Raw genomic sequence first — 23808 nt, forward strand, 5'->3', positions numbered from 1 at the left:
ACAATCATATCAATTAGCAAAAGGAATTACTCAAGGTTTAATTAATCTCTGCTCATTAACAGCTCCCAAATACCTTTGCATGTGCTGGTAGCAGAGCTACGGGCTGATCTGTTGCCCAGCCAGCACATGGCAGGATATGGACAGGAGCAAAGCTTGACAGGCTGGACTGTGCCAGCATCGTGGCTGGAGTGGACAGCTGCTGAGGAACCAGCCTTCCCCCACTGCTCAGGAACTGGGGCATGGAAGACCAGGCTTGTCAGGGTTTGATTCCTTGGCAGTGAGAAGGGAACACTGAGGCTTCTTGAAAACACTCCTATCTACCAATGCCTCAAAACACCCTCCTTCTCCTCTGTCCTGGCACTTCTGGGGCTCTTTCCTGTGTTGCTGGGATGGGGTGAGGAAATGCCTTCACCAGGAGAGCCAGGGCAAGGCTCTGGGACTGCCTGGGCACCTCTCCTGCCCCTGCCCCTGTCCCTGGTCACGTACTTCTCTTGCCATCCATGTCTGCGTGGGTTTTGCGGGTGAGGACGCCGTGCTTGTAGGTGACTGCGTTCAGCGCCTGGGGGATGTCCAGGAAGGGGTTGCTGCTGTCAACAATCCTTGTCACTTTCTTCGCGCTGGCTCCGAATTTGTCATCTACCAGCTCCGAGAGTGATTTCCTCAACTCGTCCTCGTCACTTGGAAACGAAATCAGAGAAGAGACTCAGTGGAGGGGATGTGGGTTTGCCCTCCCTATTTGCTTTGGGTTTAGAGGTTTTATTTACAGGGCTGGTCAGAGACAGAAAAAGGAAGGAGATGTCAGGACCATAACAGAGAGTGCCAATAGTGGTGGTCTGAGCTGGGAGGAGTGTGGGTGGCAGGTAGCTGTCCCAGTGGTCCCTCTGTGAGGTCACTCAGAACAGGTAAAGGACTGGGTACTTGTCTGAGCACCAAGAAACTGCAGATATCCCATGCTGAGGACTGCAAATATTTCACAGGAAAAGCCTTCAAATCTGTGCCCTAAAGCCAGAGCTTAAGGAGGATTTTTGCTGAAGACCAAGGTATTAGCAGCATTTCTCAGCTGCTGAGAGGCAGTGCCTGAGGCCTCCTAAACAGTGAAGTACCTTTAGGAATGTCCTCTGCATCTTTGAGAAACAGAAAGTCTGCAGATATTTGGGAGATGAACCTACCCTGGCACCAAGAAATCAGAACTTGTATGGGAAGTGATAGGTCCCAGTGTCACCGAGACATGAATGAGAAAGAGCAAACAGAGCTTTTCTGCCCTGTCTGACATGTCAGTGTCTAAATGGGATGAGTGGTCACCTCAGGTTGCAGATCAGGCTGGGACCAGACCTCAGCTGAGGACTGAGCCTCAGTGAATCCACTGGCTGGGATGTGAGCAGAAAAACACAGTTCCTCACCTGGCCAAATCATCAGACACCTCCTGGAAGAGGCTCTTAGCCCTCAGTTCCCTCAGGAGTCCTGGGGCTCAGGCAGAGCCCAGACACTGTTCTGGGTGGGGAAATAGTGGGGCTCAGGTGTTTGGGTTGCACCCCCTGCACTCCTTGCTACTGGTCACATACCTGTCTGCTGGGATCTGTGGGCAAGGGCATCTCCTTCCCTGGGATGGACAAGGACACAAGGCAGAGGCCAGCAGAGAGAAGAGGGTCCTGCTGTGCAAGGTTATGACTCAGTGCCAGGTCCCTGACACAAAACTCCCTGTGCCAGGGAGTCACTCACCCAGGGCCCCCCATGTCAGGGGGGCATCTGTCCCCCTGCAGAGGAGCTGAGCGCTCTGAGCCTGCAGCCCAGCAGGACACCCTGCAGCAAGGCAGGCCCCAGGCCGGCTGGGATGAGTGAAGGGATGAGGGGATACAGCGGGGAGGGTGAAGAAAGGCGGGGAGGGATCTGCACACTGCCGGCTGGAGCCGCCCCGTGGCAGCGGGAACGCGGCAGGGTGACATCCCCGGGACCCGGCAGGGTGACATCCCTGGGACCTGGCAGGGTGACATCTCTGGAATGTGCCCGAACAGGGTGACATCCCCGGGTTGTGTCCGAGCAGGGTGACATCCCCGGGATGTACTAGAGCAGGGTGACACCCCCGGGATGTGCCTGAGCAGGGTGACATCCCTGGGACCTGGCAGGGTGACAGCTCTGGAATGTGCCTGAACAGGGTGACATCCCCAGGCTGTGTCCGAGCAGGGTGACATCCCTGGGACCTGGAAGGGTGACATCCCCGGGCTGTGTCCGAGGAGGGTGACATCCCCTGGATGTGCCTGAGGAGGGTGACATCCCCGGGATGTGTCCGGGCAGGGTGACATCCCCGGGATCCGGCAGGGTGACATCCCCGGGATGTGTCCGGGCAGGGTAACATCCCCGGGACCCGGCAGGGTGACATCCCCGGGCTGTGCCCGGACAGGGGCTGTGCTGGCGCGGCTGTGTGAGCGCAGCCCGCATCCCGAGCGGATGAAGCAGCCCGCAGCTCCCTCTCCCGACAGAGCCCCGGCCCCGCTGGCACCGCCGCGTCACCCAGGCGGTCGCGGAGGGAGGACCCACCCCTCTCCCAGTGCTTTTTTTGGTCAGGGCAATATGAGCAAGGGAGCAGGTGATGGGGCTGATGGCACAGGAGGTCCTGCTCTGTCCGGAGACTGATGAGAGGGAAGGGGACAGAGGAGAGGAATGTCCCCCGTGCCAGCTAAAGACCTCAGGTCTGCCACGGGCTTTCCCTGGAGAGACTTTGGAGCTGGGGACCTCCTTGATGATCCTGGCTGTGCTCTGAGTGGCAGAGAGGGGAAGAAGGACTGAGGAAGGTGCTGTGTGACCCAGTGATGGAGCCCACCCTACCGGCTGTTTCCAGGCTCGTTTCAGGGTCATAAATGATGATCTTATCGAGCTTGTGGATGGCATCAAAAGAGGGGCACAAGGCCACCGCTGAGAGGGCCGGGAGTGCCCGAGTGCTGCACTGGGCTCCGGGCGATGAGCAGGAGGAGCAGAGCCCGGCAGGAGCAGAGGCTGGAGCATCCTGGGCTGTGTAACAGCGGCACAGTGAGGAGGCGAGGAGAAGTGGTGTGTGCTCTGCTCTGCCTGCATCGCATCGTGATACAGCAAACAGCGCCGGGCCCCAGCGCGGCCAAGGGCATCAGCGAGGGGCGAGGCTGCAGCTGTGGCCAGGAGACCTGGGGCTGGAGCGCTTGCAGCGTGAGAAACAGCTGAGACAACTGGACTGCTCACTCTACAGAAGAGATGGCTTCGGGGGACCTCATGGCAGCCTTTGTGAGGGGGTTATTGAGAGGGCAAAGCTGGGCTCTTCGCTGTGGTGCGTGGCACAAGGACAAGAGACAGTGGGCAGAAGTCAAAACATCAGAGACAAGACAAAATGCCACTCTCATCATGATAAAGTATTGGTTTGTGGATCCAGAGGGGCTGTGGGTTCCCCATCCTTGCAAGGTTCCAGGATCAAATTGAACAAAGCCCCGAGCACCCTGGTCTGAACCCAGTGATGACCATAATTTGAGGAGGAAGCTGAACTAGACATATCACAAGGTCTCTTCTTTTTTAAGTGATTCTCTGATACTATTTCCAGGAAAAAAAAAGCACGTGGGAGAGATGGAAAGTCTCAATTACCAAAATAACCCCAGATCTTTGCTTATGCAAAGATTGCTGAAGCACCTGGAGAGGAACCAGCATTTTACAAGTGTAATAGTAAACAAAGAGGGCATTCCCTTCCTTTAGGTCATGGATCCACAGACTGTCACCAGCCTTCCCAATTGCCGTTGTGTCTAAGCCATAAATAAACTCCATTTGTCTGTCTGCAGAGGGACCTCAGCACTTAAGGGCTTGGCAGGAAATATTCTGGGGTTGAAAACATGACTTAGGACCTGGAATCTACTTGGAAAGACACACAATCCCTTTGATGCTCAGCATATACTTACATGGCCCACTCCAGCTTCTCATTCTTGATGGAGTTATAGAGTGTCTGAAAAAAGAACATGTAATTAGCTGTGTCTGCTTGTGGAGACATCTCCTCCTCCACACCCTGTGCTCTTGGAGATGCTTTCCCTGCTGAACTGTCCTGAAGAAGCATTTCCCAGTGAGCAGGATGGCTGCTGTCCTGCTGGACCCCTGCCCTCTGTGTGCCACGCTGGGCATTGCCTGGACACAGCAGCAGCAGAGGGCTCTGGCAGCCAGCCCTGCTCAGGAGCCTGAATATGATGGTTTTGACTCATTCTGGGTGCTGTACCTAGTTCTGAGTGAATCCTGGCCTACACACAGTGGTAGAAGATTCTGGGATATACCACGACACCTTCAATGTCTTAATTAGGTGAAATTACAGGGGGGGCTTGAACTGAGCAGCAGGGGAGGGATGAATGACCTTGGAATCAGCTTTTCCAGTTCCTTCTGTGCAAAATTCTGGCTTCCCTGGGCCACTGGCAAAGAAGCAGGAATGGGCTAGCAGAGCAGAATGTGGAGGTCATCCTGAGCATACAGAAGGGTAGGATAGGGTGAGGTCTGCTGGGAGATGGAGATGTCACCCCAAACATGATGTGACACCCCTGATGTGGCACCTCTCATTCAACCTCCTTCCACACAGTGAAATTCAGGTCAGGCTGCTGGGCCTGCAGCAGGTGCAGAGAGCAGTGGTGCTGCTAAACCATGTGGCAGGAGAAAATACTCCCTTAGGGACATTTAACCAGATCCCATGGTACTGCACTGGTTGTGTTGGAACATTGCATTTCATCACGTGGTAGTGGAGGCAAAGAAAAGTTTTGGTGCTGGTTGGCTGTGTTTTGGGGTGGGAGTACCTTGCTTTGGGCATTATCTGAAATGCTGGGGGAAAAGGGCCCCTGGTAGGCTCTGAGGGCAGGTATGCCATAAATCTGGATAAAACACCACCAGGGAACAAACCTATTTTGGCTAACTGCAAGTTAGCAGAGACATTCCTGGGGGTTACAATTCTTCTCCTGAAACAACTGAAAAATGCTGACTGAAGGGCTCAGGGTGTCCCAGCAGGACTAGGTGGCACTGCAATAATAATGACAGTGTCCCACCATCTATTTATATCACATTACCTTCAGCAAATCCTTGGCAAAGTCCTTCCCATCGTTCAGCCCATCCAGATTTGCTATGAACTGTTGGCACGACATCTTTTTGCCAATGTTCTGTAAGGCAAAGAAGCAGCTCATTAAACTTGTGGAGAGTTTTGACTTTATCAGTGTCTTTCAAAGAACAGTTTTATATCTAGTGCTGAAGCCTGGGCTTGTCCCAAGAGCTCAGAGGGCTTCTGATCTAATTTGCTGTTGGGCTCTCTGCTTTATTTGCTCATGCCAACATCCAAATGTTTCAAATGGCCTCTTTTTTAATGGTGGAAATTAGATATCTCAAAACAGCCTCTCCAGCTCTTGCTGGAGTGGTCCTGGGTGCAGGTTCTGTGTCTCAAAACTCAAGACAAGCACTCCACCTGGTGAATTGACAATGTTTGGATGGAGCTCCAAGCCTGCTGTGAGAGAATTATGTGAGCTTGCAGTGCCAGCACCTGGACCAGGCAGCATTGGGCAGGGGAATGCTGGTCCTTGATGGAAGCTGTTATTTTTGATTGCCATTGCAAAAATAAATGGTCCAGCTACTGGTATTGTGGAGAGGGCAGCACATGTACACTGGGAGAATCTCACAGCCTGGAACACACTCAGCACCAGCTAATGCCAGCAATATTTGGTCCTGATGCTTCCAGGCCACCTGGCATCCCTGATATCATGGCTTCATCATCTGTGGCATCTGCCTTCCCAAATCCTTTATCCTTCACTTCCTCAGCCTGCAAGGGCCAAGGCAGGCAGCCTCTTCCCAAGCCTCCCCTGCAGTCCTACCTCTCCAAAGGGATGGAGCAGAGGTCTGGAGGAGCCAGTGGCCATTATAGGGTTCAGAAAAAGGAGGATGTCACAAAGGAAAGATGGGGGTCTCCAGTGCCATGTTATGTCCTTCACACCCTCAGTGTATGGGGCAGTCCCCGGTGGCATCACTTAGAGGGGGCAGTGGAGCCAGTGAGGACAGCATGAGCTGCCCCTGGTGCTCCTGAGGGTCCCAACAGCATCCTGACACTGCTGGGCTTCACATCAAGGTATGGGCAGGGTGACCAGCAGGAGGATGTGGGAGGATGGCCCAGAACAGCAGTCAGAGCCCTGCTCAGGGCTCAGTGAGGGAGAGGAAGGGCCTGAGTGCGTCTGGCAGGGGATGAAGCTGCAGCAGATGATACAGGAGATGCCCTGCAGGGTGAGATGTGTCCTCTGTGCAAAGAAATAACCTCCTGAAAGAGATGACACCAGAAAGCTCTGCCCATAAACGTGCACTGCAGGTGATCTGGGGGCTTCTCCCCAGATGAAAGCATCAGGAAGAAGTGAGGCCTTGGGATCAGCTCACCGTGCCCCCTGCACCCCCTGCACCCCCTGCACCCCCTGCCTTTTGTGTGTGCAAACACTCAAACACTCTCGGGCTGCACAGCGAGCCAGGCACTGCTTTGAGCAGCTCTGTCTGATATTCCTAATTATGCCTCCTGCTGGTGCCAGCTCCAGATGAGCTGGCTCCCTTGAGAGATCAAGAAAAAGAGGAGTAAAGCACTGTTACAAATCTGCAGTGCCTGGGGACGTGGTGTGGCACAACAGAGCTCAGCCCTTGTGGCTCTCTCCCGGGGAGCTCCATTAGCCAGAGCTGCCAGCCAGGTTCAGCGGGTACACGGGCTGCAGGAGGGCTCAGCAAATGAGCAGCATGCAGGGATTTCAGCACAGAGGGGAGATCCGTGCTGGCTTGCTGGCCAGCAGCGAATTTTGGACATAAAACATAAAGGAAAAATCCAGCAGCACAGGAGAGAATGGGTGGAAAAGGGAGGAGGACAAGGAGGAAGGGAGCTGGGAGGTGAGGCAGGTGCTGCCTGAGGCACAGAATTGCTTTGCAGGGAGAAGGTTCCTATTCCCAGCCCTGCCCTGAGGCACGGAAGCAGAATGCACAGCACTGGCCTCCCTGCCCAAGGAGTGATTCAGCATTGATGCAGAGGCCAAGGCATTTTTGGAAGGGAGTGGACAGTGAGATAACACAAATCACCAGGCTCACAGGCCCTTTTTGGGGTTCCTCATCTTCATCCCAAGGGATGTTTTCCTTTTTGTTGTGTGATCTGTCTCTTTTTCTGGTGCACAAGACCTCTGAGCTCACCTGGGGCAGCAGCCACACTGTGGAAAAGCAGCTAATTGCTGACTTATTGATTTGGTCCTGGATGTGTTCTAGGCTGCAGGAACAAAATCACGCCCCTGCTAGGAACCAACCTGCAAATTCTGGGCCACACAAAGCTGCTGTGGGCAGCCTGGTGTCACTGTGCAGGTGGTGCCAGGGGCTGCTCAGAGCTCCCCAGCCCTCCCAGTGCTGCTGCTGCCCTGGGCTCAGCTTCAGGACACCACCACAGGGTTTGTAAGGTTAATAGTGATGGACAAATGGAGTTAGGACCTGCCCAGGATCCCATCTCAGGCTTTGTTTGGTGCTCTGCTTTTTGAACAAATCCCATTGTTACTCCAGAAGGTGGCATTTCATGAAGGACCAAAATGCACCCGTGAGTGCTGGTGATGCAGAGGTGTTGATTTGTCACTGTCCTCCCATGGCCAGGAGGGCAACAGTGACAGTGGGAAAGGACACTTCCCTAAGCTTTGTCTCCCTGGGGCACAGATGGAGCAGGGCAGTGCTTTCTTTGCCATAAAATCTCCTGGAGCTCAAACAGCACCAGCAGAGCAAGGCAGAAATTTGCAACAACTTGGATTATCCTACATGTATAGTCTTGATGCCTTAGGATTTAGCTTTTCTATTTTCAGATCCTGCACTGCTTTAGTGTACAACTCTAAAACTCCATGGCCTGTCAGCTGCTGTTCTCCCATTTTATTGAGATAAAACAATTCCTCTCTAGGCCTGGAACTCAAGGACACCAGATTGTCTCAGGCCCCAAGAGATGTAAACAAGAGTGAATGGGGGGGGATAACTTGCAGTAAATTACTTCATTACCTGAAGCTGTAGTTGGAGGATGAATCCCTGATATGTAAATGAACCAAACTTAAATTTTCTGAAAAACTCTGACCATTGTCCATCCTGGGTGTAGCCCCTTGGAGGCTTTTTACTGCCCAAGGTGTACCTATTGAAGGTCATCAATAAATACCTGCTTTTATTCTCTTAAGTTTGTCTAGCCTCTGTTCTAGGTAGCCACTCCAAGGCATCAGTCTTGGAATGCTTGTTGTGCTTGGAATGTTGTTGGTGACCGCTGGCTTTTAACACCAGCTCCAGGTGCTGCCATGAATAGGGAATGTATAATTTTGAAGTTTTCTGGGTGGTTTGGAAACGGGGCCTGAGTGCACCCGGGTAGAAAATCAACAGTGCTAAGGCCAGGTGCAAATCTCCTGCTCTAAAAGCTGTGTCAGGTCTTTGCTGGAATGGTGAACTCAACCATGCCAGGACACTGCTGTGAGCAGCTGCCCCTTACAGACACACATCCACCCCCCTCTCCTCAGCAAGGGCATTTCCCCCTCCAGCAATGCACAGTAAAACATCACAACACACACACAACATTTAAAAGGAAAATAAAATCAGAAGTGACATGGAGTATCATGGCAGCATCTCTAACAAGGAGGGGTGGGAGATCCAGTCACACATTCCCAGGTACACCACAGTTCATGGGGGTTTCTTTACACCAGGAGCATTTCATGTGATGATATCAGCTGTCAATGGCTTGCTAAGTAGGGAAGAACACTGCACAATCATTTAGGATTTCAGACAAACAAAATTCCTTACTGTTTTTAACACAATCAAAACAAGTCAAATGCCAGTGCTTTAAAGCAAAACACTAGAAGGACTGCACTTACCACCTGGTAAAGGGTTAAAGAGCAGAAAGAGAGGTTCCAGGAGCAGAAGGAAATTTTTAAAAATTAAAAAAAAAAAAGGAGGAAAAGGAGAAGAAGAAATTAATGTTACACATGCAGAAAAATAAAGAGAAGATTTTTCAAAGAAAAGCTCAGGCATTTGCACACCTGGTCAAAAGAAAGAATTTTTTTCTGTGCCTAGATATCATGAGAACATTTCTTCTTACCAGGCCTCTGAGCCAGCTTGTCAATGAAGAATAGAAATGGTAAGGTTTTGGAGGTTTAGGCTGGTTTTTTGTCTCTTCAATTATGTCTTATCTTCCCAGAGGCATATTTTTGATTTTATATTTTTTACTTAAAAAAACTAGACAAAATAAGTTTATTTTGGATTGCAGTCACATAGTTTGCCTTTTGCCACAATTCTGCTTTTGGTACTGCAGGGAATGACTTGATGGAAATAATTCCTTGGCTCCAACCATTTTGGCTGGAGGATGAATGCTCTATGAGACTGATCCCACCACTACCCCACTGTGTGCAAAGACCAAAAAGTGCTGAGAGATCTTCTCACAGCTTCTGTCATTTTCCAGCCACTTTTTTGGGCACTGAGCTCTGCTCACTCTGCTCTTTTTTTTTTCTATGAAACTCTCCAGTGGCTTCCTGTTACATCCTGGGTAAAAGGAACAGCTGGGACTCACTTTATGTTTTGGGTAGGAAAGAACAATTCTACACCTGTGTAAACCCACTGGGCTTTGCAGCAGTTTTTGGGGAGAGGTGTCTGCACCACAGGAAGGAGGAGCAGCCCACAGGGAGGCAGGAGAGACTCACTGAGAGCTCCTGGGAAGGGCTGAGCTGGGCAGCAGGAGAGGAAGCAGCACTGCCTGGCCCTGGCAGGATCCCTGATGTCAGCAGGGTAGGCGCCTTGGTGGGAGAGTGCAGTGACACTCAGGTGTGGACTGTCCCCAGGTACCCAAAATTCCACCTGGAGCAGGTCAGAGAACTCTCTGCCAACCCATCTCAATTGTCCAGCAGCACACTCAGCACCAGGGAACAGAGCCCTGCCCTGGGAAGGAATAAAGGATGGATTCTCCTCCAGGAGCTACTTACATGGCCATGGAGGTCTGTGTTCAGCAGCATCAGGGCACAGGTGAGTGTATGAATCCCATCTGAAACACACAACAGTCACACAGCTCTGGCTGCTCACTCCCCTTCTCATGCAGTTCTGGTGTTTGCTGTCTTGGCAGCACAGCCATTGCTAAACCAAGGCCAGTTGCTGTGTCTGGGAACCTTAAAGAATATCTGTTCCCTTCAGCTGTGTAGGCTTTAACAAAAAAAAAAAACAACAAAAAAAAAAAAAACCAAAAAACCCCAAAAAAACAACAACAAAAAAACCCAACCAACCAAACAAAAAAAAAAAAAACAAACAACACAAAAATCCCCAAAGACATCCTCTTTCCCCTCAGACTTCACCTTTTCCTGAAACAACCACCATAAAATTGCCTTCAAAGCAGTTTTCCTTTCAAAGACCAAACTTCCCACTTCTAAACCCAAAGCAGCTGCTTGTAACAGCAATATTCCAGTCCCTGCCTCCTCCCTGGTGCTCTCTAGCTCTTTTGTGAGGTCCTTCAAGGACCAGTCCATGTGCCAGGATGTGCATCTCAGTGCTGTGAGCTGGCACAGGGAGACTGGTCTGGCTCTTTTTGGGGAGGGTCTGTCAGCACCCAGCATCCCCAGGGACAGTGCCCAGGGCAGGGACAATGATCAGGACAGGATCCTTGGGGATGGGAGAAGCTGCAGCCCTGTCTGCCTGGCTGTGGCTGGTTGGTTTGGCACAGCAGCTCTGTGCCCAGGTGCCCTGGCATAGAGCTGCAGGGCACCTGGGCACAGAGGTTGGAATCTGTGCTATTGATTATTCCCAGATTGTAGAAAGTCTCTGTCTTTCAGCCCCACTGCCAAAGCAGAAGCCATAATTGGTCTGTGCTGGTTCCAAGGTTGTTTATTCTGTTTATCTCTCACATGTTCTGCTGCCCTGCCCAGCTCTGTCCTGCAGGGCAGCGTGTGGGGCTCTGCCCTCAGTGGGATGTGACAAACATTAAATACCAGAAACTCCCTGGGCTGGATTTACAAGAACGTGCCAATATCTGTCACCTACGTTGGACAGTGTGTCCCCAGCCTGAACCAACAGAAAAATGCCAACACCACAGTGAGACATGGAGGGCATGAAGAAGGAGAAAAAGGACAAGACACACCTAATTTCCTCCATCTTGTCCCCTTTGAACCCCTAATCTGGAATCCTAAAATTTTACTTTTGCACCCGTGCCACACTTAATTATTACTCATATCAAACACTCAGAGCTTGTAATTGATCCTGTAAGATTGAATACTCTTTTCCATGGACAGAGATCACAGCCAGTGTCTCTGGGGGCTCTGTCCAGGGGGGTTCCTGACCCCTACCAGGGTCCCAGAGAAGCCAGGGGGAAGCCCTGGATTCCCACAGAGGCAGAGGAGAGGGAGCAGTACCTTCGGAGGTGCTCTCCTCGGGGTTGCAGTGGCAGTAGCGCCGGGAGAAATGGATCAGCACCCGCTCCCGCTCCTGCGTCTCTCCCATCAGCGGGAACGCTTTCAAGAACGTCCTGCACAGAGAGAGGGAGGCTTAGAGAAGTCCTGCTGGGCAGCGTCCTGCCTAAGGAGCCAGATGGAAAGGGTCATTTATCCTCCCCCCAGCCCCACAGCCTGCAGAGGGGGTGCAAAGGGACCCATGGAGCTGTGCAGGGGAACGTGCTGCCAGCTGGGATCTGATCCACCTCGGGCATGATGGCACCAGGATGGGTTGTCCGTCCCAAGGGAAAAAATTACTCCCACTTGCTCTGATTCTGTGTGGGATGGGATTCCTGGGAGAGCTGCTCTCCACCCTGAGGAAGCAGGCTGTGGGCCCTCCTGTTGAAGCCCAACTTTAGAGGCAGCACCTTACACCAAACGTGACACCAAAGATTGAGGGACAGCCTGGATCTCCCCCCAGCCCCTGCTTCTCTCACATGGATGGCTCACACAGTGCTGGGAAGCCTGGAGGAAACCCCAAAATCCCACCACTCTCTCCATCCCAGAGCTCACCTGAGTGCTTTGTCAAGGGTCAGGCCAGTGAAGTCAAAGAAGCTGAGATACTCCTCTGCTACCAACTTGCTAAATTCGTTACTGTAATTAAAGAGGGAGTGGTCAGCCCCTTTGTCAGGGAAGAAGACACTGTCCACAAGAAGAACAGCACAATGCTGCCTCTGGGCCAGCCCAATCCCAGCCAGACACTGCAGACATGATCTCAGACACAGGGAGAATTGCTCCTGGCCTGGAGTGCTGCTGAAAAACCTCCCTGATGCATCCACAGCCAGCCCCAGACACCTGAGAATGAGAGACCTGCTGCAGCCTGTGTTGTGCTGCTGGCCAGGCAGAGCCTCCTCCCAAGGCAGCCAGGAGGAGCCATAGGGGTATCTTGTGCTCCTCCAACACCTGGCTCTCTCCCAGTGCTGGGTGTGTCCCCTCCTCCCACTCCAATGTCCCTGCTCTCACCCCAGAGGCTCCCATGCCCCCTCTCAGCAGAGCCCCTTGCTCCTGTGGCAGATGGGTGCTGCTGGAGACTGGAACAGGAGAGCTCCATGAGCTCCAGGCAGGGGCTGCTGGCTCTGCCAGAGGAATGGACAGTGTCACAAGTCATCAGAAGGCAGACAGAACCCTGCAAACAACAAATTCCTACATTGCCAGGGACCCAGTGACATAGATGGGACTCCTCTCCCTGAGCCCCAGAGCCAGTTACCATGCCCCAGGCCATGGGACAACAACAGGGGCCAGGACAAGACCCTGTCCCACCCTAAGATGGGCTTTTGTGTTTGTTCTGGTTTCCTCACTCAGGAATTACCCTCCTCTGTCTCTGTGCCAGTGCCAGCCCTTCCTGCAGGAATGGGTGACACTTCCACCATGACGACAGAGACATTCCTACAAGGAGAGCAAGGCATTTCCCATGGGGACATTCCTGCCATGCTCTGCCTGGTGGCCCTGCAAGGCATTTCCTGTGGGGACATGCTTGGCACCCTCTGGCTGCTGCCCTTGCAGCCTCTGCAGACCTCCTCTCACCTTACACCCCAGTTTGATGCTCTGTCCCTCTGCCTGCTTTGGCACCAGCAGTTCTGCCTCACCTGCTGGCTCACAAACCAGCCCAGGGGGACCCAGCAGCCCTGGCCTTTTCTCCAGCCCATTCCCATGTGTCTGGACATGGAAAGATCTGTGATGTTTCACAGCCTGAATCCCACTGCCCTGCTCCTTTTTGCATCACCTGGGTCACTTCAGCTCCATAAGAAATTGTGTGAGTCAAATCTCATCTCTGGGGGGTCAAACAGGTCTTGTGCCCTCATTGTGCTGCCCATGCCTGGGACCCTGACAGACCCCACATCCCTGGGCACTGCAGGGCTGGAGCTGTCCTGGGCTGCTGCCACAGGGATTTGGTGAGCACAATTCTGGGAAGCCCCACAAGGAAGTGCCTGGCACTGCCACCTTCACAGCCTGGCCAGTTCAACCTCCACCCAGCACAAGATGTGACTGTGGGCACTGGGGCCACGGACCAATGCTAGAACAAGAGTCTTCCATGGAGAGTTCAGTTGCCCAAACATCTGCCAATGGTAATTTCAGGGTTTTAGGTTCATTTCAGAACTGAGGCAGATGGGAACAAACTGCGGGGAGATATTCAACCTGCATTTCCTTGTTTGTCAAGCCTTTTCTGCCTGCTTGACAATGATGAATAGTTTTGGCTTTGGTTTACTTTCTCTCTCTCTCTCTCTCTCTCTCTTTTTTTTAGAAAATTGACAATTATCACAAAGAAAAAAGAAGTGATAAAATGAGATTTCACTTTTTGTACAACCCTCCTACATAGAGCTGGTCTGAAAGCATCACTTAAACTTAGTCTGTTCCCAGCACTATAGGTTAGTCTTACATTGTCTTAAGTGAGCAAGACTGACTTAATACCTATATTAATACCTATAAATACCTATTTTCACCCTATTTCACTTTCTGCTCTGACAATCCACCTGCGTGATCCAAGAGTCTGCAGCTCTATTTAGGTCTCATGTCAGGAAATGGTTCAGGTGTCAAAACCCAGCTGATCAAAACAAAACTTGTATTTCAGAGGCAGTGTGAATTCCCAGATGTGGGTCACCAAACAGCCTCCCGAGGCATGAGGGCTGCAGGCGTGAGTGAGGCCTGCAGGAAACAGCAAAGGGACAGAATCAGAAACCCAGTGCTGGAAAGTTCACCCCTCAGTGAGCTGTCATGGCAAATTTGGAAGAAAGGAGAAGGATGTTACACACCTGAGGCAAGAGCAACCATCAATGCACCTGCTACAAGAGCTCAGCAAGGGAGGGGAATGAGGATGTTGCCAGGTGATGCAAAGAGCCTCTCTAGGAGACAACTCCTGGGCTCCTTCTGTCCCAGCACTGAGCTGGGAGTGACAGACAAGCCTTGGTACTCAAAGTGTGGCTGGGTATTTGCTGAGGGACAGGTGTGTTCTGCTGATCTGGGCAGCGGGGAGACATTGCAAGGCCAAAAAAAAACAAAAAAAAGAAAAAAATCCCAGCAACACAGGTTATATCTGATCCAGGCAAAGGATGATGGGGATTGTGCCTTCACACCCACTGGCATCCTAAAATAATCTGTTGCTGCTACACTTGTTACTGTTACTCTGTCTCTTAGAAATCTCTGTAACTCTCCCACTTTTGAGTATTTTTTGATTTCCCTTCTGCCTTACCCAGGCAAATGTACCAGCCGAAGAGGCTGGACCTCCCTGTGTGTCCCTGGCTCTCCTGCCAACCCTTCCTACCCTCGTAAAGACTGGGTTGGGAGGCTCTGCAGCAAGGACATTTCGGGGCGCAGACATGGAAAACCTGGGGAGTGGCAGGGAGCCCAGTGCAGAGGCAAATCTGGCACCCAAACCCTTCATCCTGGGCACTGCTTTAGTCTTACTGGGCTCTTCCCAAAGGCAGGAAGCTCTTGGTTCTGGTGGGCAGCAGCTTGTGACATTTGCTGCCCGATACTGCAGGCAGCTTGTAGCGTTTGTGTTTCCAGGACATTGGGCTCCCAGATTCAACTGGAAAGATCTCCAGCAGCCCCAACTCCATGCAGCACACCAGCTTGGCCCTTCCTGCCCTCCCAGCATGAGCAGTGCTCCCCAGCCCTGTGTCTCTGCCACCCCACGTACTTCTTGCCGAGCTGCCGGGCCACGTCACAGCGCTTGAAGCCCTCCAGGTTGTAGAGGCGCTTGGCCAACCTCTTGGCAGCCTCGCTGTCCGCCCTGCAGCCGTTGGCCAGCGTGTCCGTGCTGCCCTGGTCCAGCTGCTCCGTGCTGCCCATGTCTGAGTCTGAGTCTGACAGGGTGTCCTTCAGGCTGGCGTCGCTGCGCGGAGACAAGAAACGCTCAAGGAGCCGCAGCCGGACTCCACGAAACCCCACAGAAAGCACCACGTTTTGATTTCTTCTTGCCCTCACAAAAAAACCCATGAGTAACCAGCAATATGGCTGTGAACTGGACATTGGACAAGCCCTCCTTCATTTCAGCCTGAATGAAATAGTGCAGTGTAATTCCAAATTGGTAGAAAAGGTCAGAGAGAAGGTGGCTTCCCCCTGAGAAATGACGATGTATCAAAGTAAGCAGCCTCAACACCTTTCAAGCTTCCTCTCTCCCCACTGGGGATCCCCAGCTCTTCCCAAGCCATGGACATCATGGAAATCTTAGGGATAGATGCTATGCATTTCAGTTCAGGTTATTTGCTGAGGATGAGAAGCTGCACTTGCACAAATCATGTCAATGGGGCTGGCGCCAGACCAGCTCTGGCTGGTGAGTTGCTGCCCTGCAGTTGCCTGCTGGCCTCGTGGCCAGCTGTGCCCACAGACAATGCTCTGAGCAGCCCTGCTGGTGCCATGTAGGTGGGCATACAGCCCTTTATCTGCCTGCCCAAGGCCACTTGCAGCACCAATTCACGCATTTTTGAGCAGTGTGCCTCACTGCTGGCCTGATAGCTGGACATACGACCTTGCTCCAGCTCTCCCCTGACCTGGTTGCTCATCACCTGCCTTCCTCATGCAGGGAAGTGCCCTGCTGCTGCCTCCCAGGGGTGATGGTTTGGGTCTGAGCTGGTCCAGAGGATGAAGTCTCTGCTGATCTCCTCGTTGCCTGCAGAAGAACCTCTGGAGAGGCTTCTGTAGGAGTACCCTGTCCTAAGAGAAACCTTGAGGTTTCCCTGCACTTCAGAGGCATTTGGGAGGGCACCTGACCATCCCCAACCTGCCAAGGGCTGTGCAGGTGGAAGTTTTCCTGCTGGTGTTTGGCCTTTCTGCCACAACAGCACATGAGAGAAAGCACAAGGGGTGAAAGAGCAGTTCCAACTCAATCGTGCCCGTTGAGCCTTGCTCCTGGACTGGGATCCCACAAGAAAAGCAGCCACCGTCCAAGAAACTCCCTGCCTTACCTGATGGAGTTAATGATCTTGGTGGCATCTTCCTCTGAGCCTTCCACGTGGAACCCATTTGGGATACTCTTCAAGGACAGCCGGCTGAGCACATTCTCTGACCTGCTGCTGGTAATTGAGTGTCTGAGAGGGCTCCCAAAATCCCCCTCCGCTGGCTTGGCTGCCGCCTGCTCTTGCTTGTCAGCAGCCATGTGGTGAAGGGCTTCTCTCTGCTGGGCTGCCAGCTTCTGCTCCAGGAGCTCGGGGCTCTCCTTGGCCCTTTGCTGGATCAGTGGGGTGAGGGGTGCCTCAAAGCTGACACAGCTGTCTGTCTCGTCTGTGAGGGAGAGCACGTCCAAAGAGTCCAGGCTGCTGTAGTAGGTGCCCTTCATAAGGTCAGACTCAACAATCTTCTCGAAGGTCGAGCTGAAGCCATCCCTGATGTCTTTGAATTGGAAATGCTCCCTGTCATCATCACTGCAGCTCAGCTTGACATCTCCAGAAGCAAACCTGGACCAAAAGGAGAAATGTAGAAAATATTGTTAAGGCAATTCTTGCCCTGTTTCATTTGGAGTTGGGAGGCAAGAGAAGAGGCAGGAATGGCTGCTGTGATAATGGTCCTTGGGATCTTTCTGTGGTATAACCTGCCTGATTCTTAATTTTGTTACAAGATTCCAGAGCTGTAAAAAACAGTTTTTTGATGAGCAATCCCAGAGGCCCAGCCAGCCCTTAATTTCGTCATGTTGCAGAAAACAGCCAGACCTCTGAACTGGAGCCTATGACACCTGCTACTGGATCCAGTGCCAGAATAACCTCCTGGTTATCACTTAGCAGGCCCCACATTGCCATAATCCCAAGGAAGACAGTGCTGATCTTTCAATACACTCTACAGAATCATTTCTATTAACTGTTCACACCACAGACCTTGTATATTCCAGCCCTATACTTGGCCCCTGATGACCCTACACCACCCCCATGTCCCTCTTTTGGACACTCCCTAACAGCTTTAGATCTTTCTCATCTTGTGGTGGAAGGACATGATGGAAACCAGGACTTTCTTGCCTCTGCACTGCAGTCTTTCTGCAAAGTTTTTCTTGAACTTTATTTGATGGAATGTGAATTTTTTGACAGCTATATGTTGCCATAGGAGAAAACGTGTGGGCAAAAGCTGCAGTCCCAAAACTGCAGGTGCTGAGTGCGTCTACAAGCAAAAGGTGGGGATTTCTCTGTTAAAAAGTTTGGGTTTTTTCCATGAGTTCACGGGGCTGAAAGTAGAGAGCATCATTCCCTGCTGGATCTTGCAGTTGGACTTCAGAGCTGTGACCTCTCTGAGATCAGCAGACCAATGCTGGGAGTTTCTGAGAAGGTGAAAGACCTCTAGGCAACACAGCCACAATGAAATGAAAATGGGGCTTTGACGAACAATAGAATAAATGGGATAAACCAGAAAGGGGGGAAAGGGATGCAGTTAATGCAAACTGCCACACAAACACTCAATCTTTGGCTCTATTTCCCTGATTTTTTTTTTTGACCAACCATTTCCTGCATAGATGCAGGAACTAACCTACCTTCAGGAGGACAATCATGGGTTCTTCTCCAGCTCTACCAGGGAAAGATGACCTTGGATGACTTCCCCCTTTAATTCTCCATTCCATTGGGAAGAGCAAGACTCAACACCTTCTTGTAAAGTACTTTAAAATTCAGGGATAAAATGCATCATACAAGCAGCAACGTGCAGGTGATGACAAATGATTTCTCATCAGGAACAAATAGTTGACTGCTCTTTAGTAAAACATTGGACCAGGTTCTCCTATACCCAGAATGGGTCATTACAACAGTTCCCCAAAGGGGAGTAAAGGAAAAAATGGGTAAACTCAGAGGTGATGCAGGATGACAGTAACTTCCTGGTGCCTTGGTCCATCCGTCAGTTCTTCCTGACCCAGCAGAGTGGACAGTCCATGTGGTCAGGGCAGAGCAGCTCCATGCTGTGCTTGGCCCAGCCACACGCTCCTGCCATTTACCCTAAAGATAGGTGGTCAAAGCACTGATGAGCTCCAATGCAGTCAGATAACCTGATCTGCAGGCCCTAAGTGGTTTCCCAGACTTCAGCTGCATCCCAGAAGTTTTCCAGCTGCCCTCTGCTTTGAATATAGCATGTGACTTGTCCCTTGTGCATTCAGCCTCCCAGAAGACTCATTTGCTATCCAAGTGAATATGTTTAGAGCAAGAGATCATGGACTCTGCATGCAGACCCCAGTCAGGTTGCATCGTCTCCAAATCCTCAGCCTGACACTCCTACCAAATCATGCCCTAGTACCTTAAAATAATTGCACTTCCAGTGATTGCAGCAGCATTCTCTGACCACCCTTAGTTTCCTTTTGAACTCACAGCCTCTGCCAGGGAGCCACCTACCAAGCAAATATGATTCCCCTGAAACCTGAGAGACTTGCAGCTATCCAAGACCTGCCTGCATAGCTCATGGGGCTCCTGGGACCTGCCTGGGGACAGGCTCCCCGAGCTCTCCGGGCAGCAGCAGCCTGCCCTGGACACTTCCTCTGCAGCACCTTCAGCTGTACTTTTTGAAGCAGTGCTGCTGCTTCTGGCTGGGGTTATTGAGTGAAACAAACCACCAGCCTTTTATAGAGCAGCCTGTTGAACAGCAGAGAAACAAAGCAGGAGGGATGCCTGCTGTCAGCCCACTCCCCAGCTCTGCTGCCCACGCTCCAGACAGCGCTCGGAACGTGCAGCTCAGCACGGAGCCTGCACGGGGCTAGAGCTAGGAGGTGATCCCCAGGCCACCTTGGCCACCCTGTCCCTTCACAGCTCCTCTTCAGAAGGCCACACTCCTCTGGGACAACCCCTGCTGCTCTTCTTCGGCCCGTCCTGCTTGCACAGGCAGGGCTGTAAAATTCACAGCAGGCATCAACCCCCAGGTGGCTACAACACAGAGCCCTGGCTGATTTCTGGTGGCAAAGGGAGGCATCCATATCCCTCCTGCAGGAATGGCATGGGAAGAACCTCTCCTCATCCCAGTGACCTGTCATTCCCCCTAAGCCCCCAGCCTGCAGAATCCCATGGAGGTCTAGAAACCTGCAGAGGCATAAAATCAGCTGTGGACAGCACACCAGTGTGAGTGTCCCCCAGTTTGGAGAGTTCTCCTGTGAGCCAGGCTGCCAGAAGAGAGGATTCAGGGACTGAGGGACATTGCACATGTTCAGGTTTGTCACAGGCACTTGAGAATTGGATGGCACTTGTACCTTTTGTGTCACACTGCTGTTCCTGTCACCCAGGTGCTGGTAACACCTGCCACAGGTGCACTGGAGAGCAGAGATCAGTGCTGTGCCCACTTTCAGATACACAGCTGCCACCTGCTAGCCCAGGGACTTCCAAAGCACATCAGCCTCCCAGACAAGCCTGGCTCTCCAGCATCCCCAGGCTGTACAGGTACAGATTTACCTGGGGTAACTTACTTGCCCTAAGTTACCCCAGGTAACTCTGCCATAAGTGCTGCAATTGAATGTCCAACTTGGAAGTGGGACACCCCCAAAGTGAGCACAACCAGCTCCTCTCGAGATCCCAAAAGCTTCCCCTTCCCTTTAGCGGCTCTGTGAGGAGACACTGGCTCTAATCACAGCTTTCTGCATTTGTAACAGGAAAAAACTGCGTGAGAAGTCCAGAGAGAGAAAAAAGAGTAAAAAGTTACACACAGGGAAAGAATGTGCGACAAGCCCAAAGAGAAACAGGAGTGGAAAGCCACAGTCAGCCATGAGAGCAGCTGCAGCTCCTTAAACTGATGAGTTACACACGGAGCAGAGTAACTCGAACCAAGTAGCCTCGGAAAACAACACACACACACCAGGACGGAGCCGACCTCCCGGCGGCTTCGCACTCACCCGAACTGCTCCTCTGCCTCGTCAGCGCTCAGAGCTTCCGAGGAGCCCAGCACGCTGTGCCACCGCTGCTTGCTGAGGGCCCCGCTGGCTGGCTGCGGGCCGGGCGAGCCCGCGTCCCCGGGCCCGGGGCTGCTCCGGCCGGCTCCGGCTCCGGCTCCGGCTCCGTCCCGGTCCCGCGGCCGCTCCCGGCCCCCCGCGCCGTTGGGCAGCGCTGCCCCGTCCGCCCGGCCGCTCCCGCGGGCAGCGCCCGAGCCCCGTCCCCGCCCGCTCGGCCGCTCGCCCGCCTCTGCCACCGCTGCCAGATGTTCGTCCCGCGGCTCCCCCTCCGCCCGGGAGGGCTGAGCATCGCGCCGGGGGCTGGCTCTCCCGCTGGCAGGCTCCGCGGGCTGGCTCGGCCGCTCGTCTCCATCGCCGCCGGCCAGCGGGGACGGCTGCGAGCCCGGGGAGCGCGGCTCGCTCTCGTCTGCGGCGGACCGCGGCAAGGGGCTGGGGTCGCTCATGTTCCGCTCCTCGTCCCAGCGCCTCCGGGATCCCTCCCCGCGCTCAGCTCGGCCTCGCTACTACCTGCAAGGGAAAAGAAAGCACAGCGTGGGCATCGGGAAGGGATGGAAAGGCAGGTTGAAGCCCCCCACCCCACCTCACATCCTCAGTGTAAAAGCAGGGAAGGACTTTTCTGGTGTTTGGTGCTTTTGAAGGCTCAGTGCTCCTTACTCAGGGCAGTGAGATGGGTGAGGAAAAGCTGCTGTTGTGGTGCTGAGCCACTGGGGCCCAGGCACCCACCTTTCCTGCTGTTCCACAACACCAGAGGGCCCCCGAACAGGGGACGTGTCCCACACAGGCTGTTAGTGCCCAGGGTGGGGACAGCAACGTGGCATGGCTGCATTTCCCAGACTCAGCTGCTAGGATGGTATTCCCTGCCCTCCAGAAAGAGGAGAAATAGGTGAAACAGGCAATAAGTGTGATTTATTCTTTTCTAACCGTTTTAAGCAGCTGTGCTGTGCCAACCTGTGTGATTCTCCCTGCTGAGTTAGCAGCTCTGCAGAGCATCTTGCCTGCCAGAGCACCACTTCTCCTTTCCCAACACACAAGTACTGCTGAAGGGTGTCACAAGCTGCCAGCTAAAACTCTGGCAAAAGTGTCCTGATTGAATATTCCCTGGGATGCTCTCTCTGTAGGGCAAGGGAAGGACACTGTTTTGCACTGATAGAAGAAGTTTTTTGACAAAAATGCACTTAATAGGCAAATAAACCCATCGAGGCAAAGTCTGCAAGGTCTTAGAAGCACCATCCTCAGCCCCACAGTGCTGTGCAAGCTTTACTCCATCATAACCTTCCCACAGCTGCACTCAAGTGCCACCAGAAATGATCTCTTCTGGAAGCAGGAGTATTCTGCATGGCACCCAGGATGAGCCATTGTAACAGCTGATTTTGGTTTTAAGCAATATGTGTCTTCATAGATATTTTTAAAATACTATCTGTCTTCATAGGTCTGTTCAGCATGGAGGCAAGAAAACTCCAGGGAAACCTTAGAGCCCATTCCAGAACCTAAAGGGATTCCAGGAGGGCTGGAGAGGGACTTTGATAAGGGCATGAAGTGACAGGACAAGGACAAATGGCTTCACACTGACAGAGAGCCAGGCTGCATTAGAGATTAGGAAGAAATTCTTCCCTGTGAGGGTGGTGAGGCCCTGGCACAGGGTGCCCAGAGAAGCTGTGACTTCCCCTGGATCCCTGGCAGTGTCCAAGAACAGGTTGGACACTGGGGCTTGGAGCACCCTGGGACAGTGGAAGGTGTCCCTGCCCATGGCAGGGGGTGGGAGGATAATCTCTGCCATCCCTTCCAACCCAAACCATTTGGTGATGTGACTGTGATTCACCTGCACAGGAATTCTGGCTGATCAGTGCCAGCAGGCAGAAAGGACTCTGGGGTTTTCCCCCTAACTCGGTTCCTAATTCACATCTGAAGCAGATAACTCAAATTCCCTGCCTCAAGTTCCCTCTCAGCCATCACCTTTGAGCAGCCAGGAGGGTGTCCTGGTTCAGCAACACACTCTGAGTGCTCTCACTTGCTGAGCTGAAGCTTTCATTAGCAGTAAAATCTCTAATTGCTTGGCCAGGTCAGTTCTTGTTAACAGGGGGTGCAGAACTGCAGCTACTTCTGCTCTTACAGAGCACCTCTCACCCTGTGGAGATGTCAGCAGCCCCTCCCTGCTGCTCCTTCCTCTGCACCTGAGTAAGGGAGAGGAGGGATTTGGACCCAAACACCCCTCTGTAGCCTGGGTAAGGACAGATCCACATAGGTACATGCTGAGCTGCTGCTGAGCAGGCCAGATCCCAAGGGGAACCCCAAGTTCTGCCTGAGTTTGCTCCCATCCCACAGCCCAGGCAATCCTGGACCTCAGATCTATCCTGCTCTCCATGTCCTGCTCCCCACAGCTGGGAGGGGAGATGGGCTGGGCAGTTCAGAGCCCTGCATGGCATGGCTTTGGGGTGCAGCACTCCTTCAGGGCTGCACGTGCCACAGTCCTGAGATGGGGCAGGTCCCTCCTGGAGGCAGTGCTGGCAGTTTTAGGCAGTTTTACCTCTTCTCCACGTGCATCCGTGTGCATCCCTGGCCGTCACAGTGCGCGCGGCGTCGCCGCACCTATCGCAGCCGGGCGCTCCTGGTCCCCGCACGGCCCCTGCCTGCAACAAGGCACCAGAGGAAGTGAGAGCCAGGCCAGAGAGGACAGCCCTGCTGGTTTCCTGCCACCCTGCTGCTGCCCCTCGTCAGGCTGCTTCCCAGACCTATCCCATGGCTCCTTGGCAGGGCGCTGCAAGTGCTTTTTCCTCAGCACGCTCTGGTTCTCTGGGGTTTTCAGACATGGCAGTGCAAGAGTATTCCTTACACAGGGCTTCTGATATCTTTCATTACAAAGCAAACCCCCCGCCGCCACCCAGTCAGCTAAAGTGGAGCCAAGGGACTCTGTGGTTGCAGGTTTGAGGAGAAATTTGTCTGTGTGAGCCCAGAGAACGTCCAATGTCACCCATCAGATCCACAGAGTGAGATACCTGAGTTTTGGGCTGATCCCCCCAACAGCCCCTCCTCAGCCCCACCAAACAAGAGCCATGGTAAAGGTCTTTGAGCCAAATGCAAGCAAACCAGAGCTACCAAAGTCATTGATGCAGCAACATTTCTCTTGCAGACTGTTTTGCACAACACAGGGACGGACAGTGATGTGTCCCCCTGAGGTGACCCCAGGCTGGGGCAGCATGTCAGCTCACCACAGATGGTGTGTCCCCTTCAGACAGCAGCCTGAGATCACAGGCCAGACTTGCTTAGAGTTGGTGGAGACAGAAAGACAGGCCAGCACTGCCTGTGTGCTGCTAGAGGTGATGGGTGGATCAGGGCCAGATGTGCCACTGCTTTCCAGTGGTCAGAAAGAGCCCCTGGAGCAGCTTGGTAGCAGATGTTGGTGTCGAGTCCCTGCAGAGGGATCTGCTCATACCCTCTCTTGGGCTTGCCCTTGCAGACCTTCAGCTTCATTCTCCACTAGCCTGACAAGAGGAAGGTTGGCCTAGACTTCCTGGGTCACCAGCA

General features: G+C 52.9%; 1 protein-coding gene across 2 annotated transcripts in view; it reads right to left on the reverse strand.

Annotated features, from left to right (window-relative positions):
• PSD2 (pleckstrin and Sec7 domain containing 2) overlaps nucleotides 1-23808 on the reverse strand; it is a 75203-nt gene that overhangs the window by 13023 nt on the left and 38372 nt on the right. The window contains exons 2-11 of one of the 2 annotated variants that reach the window (XM_085590973.1): nucleotides 22811-22913; nucleotides 20230-20793; nucleotides 16358-16846; nucleotides 15091-15285; nucleotides 11967-12047; nucleotides 11376-11488; nucleotides 9961-10021; nucleotides 5049-5139; nucleotides 3912-3955; nucleotides 487-677 (exon numbers count right to left, since the gene is read on the reverse strand). In XM_085590973.1, the coding sequence (XP_085447099.1) occupies nucleotides 487-677; nucleotides 3912-3955; nucleotides 5049-5139; nucleotides 9961-10021; nucleotides 11376-11488; nucleotides 11967-12047; nucleotides 15091-15285; nucleotides 16358-16846; nucleotides 20230-20729 (1765 nt within the window). In that variant the 5' untranslated portion in view covers nucleotides 20730-20793; nucleotides 22811-22913. The remainder of the gene's footprint in view (nucleotides 1-486; nucleotides 678-3911; nucleotides 3956-5048; nucleotides 5140-9960; nucleotides 10022-11375; nucleotides 11489-11966; nucleotides 12048-15090; nucleotides 15286-16357; nucleotides 16847-20229; nucleotides 20794-22810; nucleotides 22914-23808) is intronic. The other variant, XM_021531867.4, reaches the window with a different exon arrangement.

This window comes from Lonchura striata, chromosome 13, assembly GCF_050655825.1.
Source record: "Lonchura striata isolate lonStrDom1 chromosome 13, ASM5065582v1, whole genome shotgun sequence".
In the NCBI taxonomy this organism is placed as follows: domain Eukaryota; kingdom Metazoa; phylum Chordata; class Aves; order Passeriformes; family Estrildidae; genus Lonchura; species Lonchura striata.